General features: G+C 44.4%; 1 protein-coding gene across 4 annotated transcripts in view; it reads left to right on the plus strand.

Annotated features, from left to right (window-relative positions):
- The window catches only part of mark1 (MAP/microtubule affinity-regulating kinase 1), a 91,785-nt gene extending 84,136 nt beyond the window's left edge, over positions 1–7,649 (plus strand). For 2 of the 4 annotated variants that reach the window (XM_035746993.2, XM_035746995.2), the window contains 4 exons: positions 2–163; positions 2,051–2,308; positions 4,489–4,533; positions 5,143–7,649. In XM_035746993.2, the coding sequence (XP_035602886.1) occupies positions 2–163; positions 2,051–2,308; positions 4,489–4,533; positions 5,143–5,488 (811 nt within the window). In that variant the 3' untranslated portion in view covers positions 5,489–7,649. The remainder of the gene's footprint in view (position 1; positions 164–2,050; positions 2,309–4,488; positions 4,534–5,142) is intronic. The other 2 variants (XM_035746996.2, XM_035746997.2) reach the window with 1 other exon arrangement.
- The last annotated feature ends 1,723 nt before the right edge of the window (positions 7,650–9,372 follow it).

Here is a 9,372-nt window from a genome sequence, read left to right on the forward strand (position 1 = left end):
GTCTGACTGAGATGTCAGGCTCGGCCAGTGGCTCCTCGCCGTCGTCAGGGGCAGCCTCAGCTGTCCCTTCCACCCGTCCGCGTCATGTCAAGTCCATGTCGGCGTCGGGCCACCCCATCAAGTCCCCACTGCCTCCCATAGACGACAACGCGGAGTACAAGGGGTGAGCTAGGGGGCTAGAGAGAGTGAGAGGTGCTCAAGTCCCAAATAGGAAGGGGTCAAGTTATATGAATTACTAATACCTACTCTATAAAAAAAAATATTCAGGTCTAAATCAAATCACATTTTATTTGTCACATACGCCGAATACGACAGGAAATGCTTACTTACTAGCCCTTAACCAACATGGCAGTTCAATAAATAGAGTTAAGAAAATATTTACTAAATAAACTAAAGTAAAAAAATCACAAGGTAACACAATAAATTTACATAACAATGAAGCTATATACAGGGGGTACCGGTACCTAGTCAAGGTACGGGGGTACAGGTTAGTCGAGGTAATTTGTAAAGTGACTATGCATAGGTAATAAGCAGCGAGTAGCAGCAGTGTAAAACCAAAGGGGGGAGCGTCAATGTAAATAGTCCGTTGGCCATTTGATTCGTTTAGTTGTTCAGCAGTCTTATGGCTTGGGGGGGAGAAGCTGTTAACCTCTTGGTCCTACCTGGCACGCAGGCGTCCCATCTAGACATCTGGAAATGCAAATGCGCTACGCTAAATGCTAATAGTACTAGTTAAAACTCAAACGTTCATTAAAATACACATGCAGGGTATTGAATTAAAGCTACACTCGTTGTGAATCCAGGCAACAAGTCAGATTTTTAAAATGCTTTTCGGCGAAAGCATGAGAAGCTATTATCTGATAGCATGTAACACCCCAAAAGACCCCCAGGGGACGTAAACAAAATAATTAGCATAGTCGTCGCTACACAAACCGCACAAATAAAATATAAAACATTCATTACCTTTGACCATCTTCTTTGTTGGCACTCATAATGTCCCATAATCACTATTGGGTATTTTTTTCGATTAAATCGGTCCATATATAGCCTAGATATCGATCTATGAAGACTGTGTGATAAACGGAAAAAAATAGCGTCTTATAACGTAACGTCATTTTTTTAAATTAAAAAAGTCGACGATAAACTTTCACAAAACACTTCGAAATACTTTTGTAATGCAACTTTAGGTATTATTAAACGTTAATAAGCGATCAAATTGATCACGAGGCGAAGTATATCCGACCGGAGGAAATGCGTTGCCTTGTGTCTGTTTGACCAAGAAACAAAGCCTAGTCAAATGACAAGACTCTAGACAACGTGTGGAAGCTGTAGGTATTGCAACCTCAGCCCCATTAAATGTGGTTCACCTTTATCAATGGGTTCAAGTCGCGCATGGATATATATTTCCATTTTCAGTGATCAGATTTTCCTGCGCTTTTCGATGAAACGCACGTTCTGTTATAGTCACAGCCGTGATTTAACCAGTTTTATAAACGTCTGAGTGTTTTCTATCCACACATACTAATCATATGCATATACTATATTCCTGGCATGAGTAGCAGGGCGCTGAAATGTTGCGCGATTTTTTAACAGAATGTTCGAAAAAGTAGGGGGTAGGATTAACAGGTTATAAGGAGCCTTTTGGTCCTAGACTTGGTGCTCCGTTACCACTTGCCGTGCGGTAGCAGAGGGAACAGTCTATGACTTGGGTGACTGGAGTCTTTGAGCATTTTTTGGGCCTTCCTCTGACACCGCCTAGTATATAGGTCAAATGAAGTGCCTAAAGGTAGGGGTACATTTAGAGTTGAGCAAGGGTATAAGACAATGGAGGGTTGAGGAACTGTGAGAAATGACTTGTTAGGACGTCTATGTATTTTCATTGCCCTACGATACTATTTCCTAGAAGTCAGAGATGGAACTTAATTTGTTTAATGTTCTATTACTACTAATGCCTTGATATTAGGTGAGGGAAGAAATAGGTGATATTTCTTATCTATATCTTCTTTCTACTTCCTCTTTCCCTGCACCTATTCTTCCCCTCTCCCTCTAGCCCTCCCACGGCCTCGCCGTCGGCGCACAGCATCAGCAGCAGCACGGCCGCCACGCCGCCTGACCGCACGCGCTTCCCCCGCGGCTCCTCCAGCCGCTCCACCTTCCACGGGGCCCAACTTCGCGACCGCCGCTCGGCCACCTACAACGGTCCGCCCGCCTCGCCCACACTCTCCCACGACACGGGGGCTCTGTCCCAGGCGCGCAGGGGCACCTCCACGGGCATCATCGGCAAGATCACCTCCAAGTTTGTCCGCAGGTCAGTGGAAATGGGCGGAAAATGCACCATACCAATATGTTTGCCAAACCTGGGACAAATAGTCAGATGGCCTACCCTGAAGTATTGTAGGTGCGCTTGATTTATCCATAACTGCGTGCAAGGCTGAGCAGAGTTGGCAATTTTGGGCCCATTCTATAGGTTTCATTGTACCGGGCACATCTCCATTATTTAAACGTATCTGACAATGTATTTGACTCAGGTCTGATATTTACAATACTAAACTGCAGGAGTATGGTCAAGTCCATTTAAATTCGGCAAGTAAACTGCAATTACAATTTAGTCCCTGAATTGACGTTATTGAAATGGAATTGACCCCAATATCATGTCTCATGTTTCCCTTCCTTAGAGCCATATTTACCCAGCGTTTGCATCGGATATTGAAAGTAACAGCTGCATATTTTGTACTAGTCAATATATGTAGTTCTTTACTAGGGTACCATGTAAGGTACAAGGCTGCTTTGAGTGTGGAGAGGGATAATAGTGTGTGGTTGGGTTACTCTTTCTCTCAATCCTGCATCAGGTGAAGTTGACCTTAGACACTGATCTTGGGTCAGTTCAGCATTTCCCACTAATGGTTGAGGTTAGGATTGGGGGAGGGAAAGCTGATCATAGATCTGTTCCTAGGGTAAACTTAACCCCGGAGCGCTAAGCCCACAGATGTCGTGTCCAGGCCCTATTCCTCTAGGTGAGCCTGTGGTGAGCAGGCTCTGGTCTGAGAGAGACGTGGGCTGCTTAAAGATATGCTCACACACTTGCAGGACCACACGCAAAGGCATAGACACGCATACATAAATGCATGCCGTCTCTCTCTCTTACACACACACACACACACACACACACGCACACACACAGAGAGAGTGTGTGAAGTCTGCAGTATCTGTGACCGTGCTGCAGTCAGTCAAGGGCACTGGGTAAAATGAGCCTGCTTTTTATCACCAGCCCGGGGCTCCACCCTTAGAGCATGACAAACTGGCCTATCACACTGCAGCCTGCCTGCATAACTGCGAGGTTCTATACACTCATCGTACGCTACTGTAGCAATCAATGTGCATTTTTTAATGAATATTTTTATTTAAGATGAAATGTTTTGATTTTGTTCTTATAGTTTGATGAAAGCAATTGTTAATCAGACTTTCCATGTGTAGTAGGTATGAACTGGTTATGAACCAACCAGTATGAACTAGTTGGTTCTTAGTGCCTTCAATTAGCCCATAGTGAATTTAGCGTTATTGCTGAAAGCATATGTAACGCGTATTTAAGCACATCATTTGTTCATGGAACATTGGGATCGATTTGCTGACGTCGTGGACCCATCACCATTTGATCGTACATGTCTGCCACATTATGAGAAAGTCATTGAACAACATTTCCACAACACCCTTTTCTGCCTTTCCGTTTCCATCCATAGTTACAATCCAAAAAAAAAAAGAAAGACCAATTTATTTTAAAATTGACTTCTTTCATTGTTTTTTTTTTTTGTTTGTTGTTTTTTTAGAACTATGTCTTTCAGGGCTGGCCAGAGGTAGGAGCGCACAGAATGGGTTACCATGTCTATATCCCCACAATGACTCACCTCCACACCCTCTCTTCATCGCAATTCTAAGCCCTCTTCAACGACATGCAATCATTCATGCCCTGGTGCCAGCCCCGCTTCCCTAACCCCTCTCCCTGTCCCCTCCTCACCCAAAATCCACTGTGCCGGGGCACTACACCGCTCCGCATTATCCACCCCCCTATCTGACCCTGCACCACTAACAGAGTGAGATTGAGACTTCCGAGATGCCTTGCCTGTGATGCCTTGGAGTTTGCAGACACCTGCACTCACTTTCCGACTTCTTCTTGTTTCGTTCTCTGGTTTGAGTGTGTTGTGTACTGTCGATGACTTCTATCATCCATCTCTCTCTGTTCACATGATTTCCACATTGCATCATCCTCCGTTTTTAGCTTGCTTGCCAATATACGTGTCATGTTGGTTTTTTGGCAGTCCTCGCCAGTTGCCTCCCCAGAACGAGTTGAGTTGCGTGACCGTGTATGTTTATAGGTTTGACCCCATCCCACCCTCTTCCTTTTTTCACGTTCACATATCCCATCGTCTGTGTGTACACTGACGATCCCTTCCACTGCTCTGTTGAACTCTGAACTCTGATTGCTTCCCAAAGGGCCACGGTTGAAGGAGAGGCCAGTGGCAGTACAGACCCCCCAAGGTGAGGCATCGGCACAGCCGCCCGCAGAAAAAGCAACAACCTCGAAATGAAAGCATGGCATGTCAATGAGGGTCACTACTAGTCTCAGGATCCTAAGCGAATGTCACCGGTTCACTCTTATTGTGCTGTTCTTTGTTGTTATGTGTGTACTTTGTCCCCATGCCCTCTGTCACACAGCGGTGGTGTTTGCGCTTTTTGTGCCTAAGTGGCGTGACCCTGAATACCATATTCTTGCTAGACCTTGGTGGGCCATGTGTGTGTTTAATCTGTCTAGAAGAGTCTGATCTGAGTGTGTATTACACGGAAATAAGTAATAGGTGCGTAATCTTTGAATAAAATATTTGAGTCATTCAGTTGTCAGTCTTACGAGGTCCCAAACACATGGGTTATATGTTCTGTGCGTTACTTTTTGTCCTCTATTATGCCTTCGTTCCATCTTTGAAAAATAAATAGTTGAACGCTCTATGTACTCCCAACCACGTCATATGACTCTTTAAAAAATATATATTTTTTAAATGGTCAGCACCTCACCAACCTTTTGGGGTTTTGCGTCTACCTACTTATCTCCCATTCAATTAATACTATTGCCTGTGTTCTTTTCCTCTCCAGGAGCGCGTCAGGGGAACCCAAGGAGGACGGTTCCCGGGACTCCAAACCCCGTTCACTGCGCTTCACATGGAGCATGAAGACTACCTCATCCATGGAGCCCGGTGACATGATGCGCGAGATCCGGAAGGTCCTGGATGCCAACAACTGCGACTACGAGCAGCGTGAGCGCTTCATGCTCTTCTGCGTGCACGGCGACGCCCGCCAGGACAGTCTGGTCCAATGGGAGATGGAGGTGTGCAAGCTGCCACGCCTCTCACTCAACGGCGTGCGCTTCAAGCGGATCTCAGGCACGTCCATCGCCTTCAAGAATATTGCGTCCAAAGTGGCCAACGAGCTCAAGCTGTGAAAAGTGACTTTTGGGAAGACTAAACAAACTAAAGAGAATTAACATACAACACTGAAAAGGGGGGCAGAGGACATAATCCTGGTGTTCCTTGAGTTTGCGGGCGCCCATTGAGTTTACCGCTATTCGAGGCTACTGCCATATTGCTTGGTGAATCGACACAAAATACACTCCCATTTTTCCTCCCCAAGGCAAACCCCTGTGTTACAAAATCGTTGATTATAACGAGAGGTGAGAACTGACCATTATTGCAATGATATGAAAACATTTGTATCAATGGCCCGCAAAATTTCAATTCCATTGCTAAACTACCATTAAAGGGGTTTGAAATAAGAGACTGCAAAGCTACTTTTTCCACATGTACAGTATAAAATAAAATAGAATGTTTTGTTGTATTGTTCATAGAGTTGTATAAAACAGGACTCTTCAGCATAATGTCTGCAGGTATTGTATAGTCTTGAGTTTATGTACAGAAAGTGTTTAAATGTGTCATACTGTATTTTTTTTCTTTTCGTTTGGAGTTCTTTTCTTCTTGTTGACATATTTGTAGATTGTTTGCCTCCACTGAAGTCTAATGTTTAGAAGGAAAAAAAAAACATTTTTTATTATCACGGGGAAAAGGAAAAAAACAAGCTTATTTTTTACTTGTCATGGATAATAAGTTCCTTTCCCAATACAGGAGAGATTGAGTGATGTGATCTGTGTTGAAAAGCAAAACTCTACACATCCCAAAGCCCTAATCAAGTCATTCCTCCTAAATGCACTATTTTGGCCATTCTCACAACCCTCTTTCATGTAGCGTAGCTGGATGATGACGTTAGCACTGCAGTTTAAAATGTTCTGTTTATTGCATAGAATTTACATAAGGGATCTTATGTTGGCTAAGTCAGATGTGACGAACCATGTCCTTTAATTATCTTTGAGAACCCAAATATACAGTGTAGACTAGCAGCACCACAAATTGTTCAGTTGCACTCAACTTTAAGCCCGCTCTCATAAAGTCCGCTTTATGCAGTCTTTAACACGGTGTTGCAGTTGTCGCTGGCATTGCGCTCGATGATTAATCAAATGCTCTTCAAACAAATATTGGGACAAAACTATCCATTCAAAACACTATTCGTGGTCTTTTAGTAGCATAAATGCACCGACCACCATTCTAGGTCAGGAAGTGACATCAATTATTATAACTGCCTCAAATAACTCATGTTCTGCTTGAGAATGCCCAAAGCTTTAAGGGTTCGCACAAAGTGATGCCCAAGCAGATGCCCAACCTCACTAGTGACTATATCCCTCTGTTTCTCTTACTTCCTTCTAAACTGCAGTTAATTGGTAGTTACTGTGCGACACCTGTCTGACTTGTTTTGTGATTAATTTTATTTTCTTGCAAAATATATTGTATTTATTCCACCACATTATGCCTTTTAATGTGCTGCTTGGTATTTCTGAGGCATTCACCTGTACGAGAAAAAAAAATAGGATATAGCTAGTTTCGCACATTTTTATTTTGTTTTAGGTTTTTCCCCTTTGTAATTAGTGATTGCGATGAGTACGTAAAATAACCACTAGTGCTGGTACGTTTCTACTTGTTATTTTGTATGAAAAGTAATGAGGGTCAACTGTGCAATGGTATTCCATGTTGTATTACTGTAAAGATGAGAGATGGGCCTATAGACCGCACCCTTTAACGCAGCGTAGAGAATGGAAACAGAATGCAGACATTTTATTTCCTAATTTCAAAAGACACAATAGAAAGGAAAAAGCAAAGGTTAAAAAAATATATATATGAAAACAAGGTTAAAAGCTGTGAGTCCTTCTGGAAGCTGAGCGAGAAATCTCCACCGCTGACTTTCTGTGGCATTATGGGAGCAGGGGGGTTTGGAGGGGGTACTGCACGTGGAAGAAAAATGCATATTCCTAATTGTTAACGGTACAACTTCCAGAGAGGATGTCTATTGTGTTGCCTTAGCAGATCAAGTGAAGAGGAGAAGCAGAAAGTGTTAAAGAAATGTAAATGATTATGCCTCGCCCTTTTCATCTCCATTAACCCCTCCCCCCACCGAAAGCCCTCCTACCACTACATACATGCGAGGAAAGCTTGAGTCATCTAGATTCAGTCTCACTCGTGCACAATATTAAAGCTTACTTGAAAGGAGTCTCAAGCAAATGTCTGGTGTCATTTTGTTATTTTTTTACCAGTATTTACTCTTCAATTTTGTGTGAGTAACCATGGCTTCACAGCCAATCGGTTTAACATAACCCGAGTAACATGGAGGAACGATACGTCCTGGAAAGAGCTTTGTAATTTGTATAGAAATATACACTGCTCATAAAAATAAAGGGAACACTAAAATAACACATCCTAGATCTGAATGAATGAAATATTCATATTAACTACTTTTTTCTTTACATAGTTGAATGTGCTGACAACAAAATCACACAAAAATGATCAATGGAAATCAAATGTATCAACCCATGGAGGTCTGGATTTGGAGTCACACTCAAAATTAAAGTGGAAAACCACACTACAGGCTGATCCAACTTTGATGTAATGTCCTTAAAACAAGTCAAAATGAGGCTCAGTAGTGTGTGTGTGTGTGTGGCCTCCACGTGCCTGTATGACCTCCCTACAACGCCTGGGCATGCTCCTGATGAGGTGGCGGATGGTCTCCTGAGGGATCTCCCAGACCTGGACTAAAGCATCCGCCAACTGCTGGACAGTCTGTGGCGCAACGTTGGTGGATGGAGCGAGACATGATGTCCCAGATGTGCTCAATTGGATTCAGGTCTGGGGAACGGGCGGGCCAGTCCATAGCATCAATGCCTTCCTCTTGCAGGAACTGCTGACACACTCCAGCCACATGAGGTCTAGCATTGTCTTGCATTAGGAGGAACCCAGGGCCAACCGCACCAGCATATGGTCTCACAAGGGGTCTAAAGATCTCATCTCGGTACCTAATGGCAGTCAGGCTACCTCTGGCAGGCACATGGAGGCCTGTGCGGCCCCCCAAAGAAATGCCACCCCACACCATGACTGACCCACCGCCAAACCGGTCATGCTGGAGGATGTTGCAGGCAGCAGAACATTCTCCACGGCGTCTCCAGACACATGTGCTCAGTGTGAACCTGCTTTAATCTGTGAAGAGCACAGGGCGCCAGTAGCGAATTTGCCAATCTTGGTGTTCGCTGGCAAATGCCAAACGTCCTGCACGGTGTTGGGCTGTATAAGCACAACCCCCACCTGTGGACGTCAGGCCCTCATACCACCATCATGGAGTCTGGTTCTGACCGTTTGAGCAGAGACATGCACATTTGTGGCCTGCTGGAGGTCATTTTGCAGGGCTCTGGCAGTGCTCCTCCTGCTCCTCCTTGCACAAAGGCGGAGGTAGCGGTCCTGCTGCTGGGTTGTTGCCCTCCTACGGCCTCCTCCACGTCTCCTGATGTACTGGCCTGTCTCCTGGTAGCGCCTCCATGCTCTGGACACTACGCTGACAGACACAGCAAACCTTCTTGCCACAGCTCGCATTGATGTGCCATCCTGGATGAGCTGCACTACCTGAGCCACTTGTGTGGGTTGTAGACTCCGTCTCATGCTACCACTAGAGTGAAAGCACCGCCAGCATTCAAAAGTGACCAAAACATCAGCCAGGAAGCACAGGAACTGAGAAGTGGTCTGTGGTCACCACCTGCAGAACCACTCCTTTATTGGGGGTGTCTTGCTAATTGCCTATAATTTCCACCTGTTGTCTATTCCATTTGCACAACAGCATGTGAAATGTATTGTCAATCAGTGTTGCTTCCTAAGTGGACAGTTTGATTTCACAGAAGTGTGATTGCCTTGGAGTTACATTGTGTTGTTTAAGTGTTCCCTTTATTTTTTTGAGCAGTGT

Source organism: Oncorhynchus keta, chromosome 32 (assembly GCF_023373465.1).
Source record: "Oncorhynchus keta strain PuntledgeMale-10-30-2019 chromosome 32, Oket_V2, whole genome shotgun sequence".
Classification (NCBI taxonomy): domain Eukaryota; kingdom Metazoa; phylum Chordata; class Actinopteri; order Salmoniformes; family Salmonidae; genus Oncorhynchus; species Oncorhynchus keta.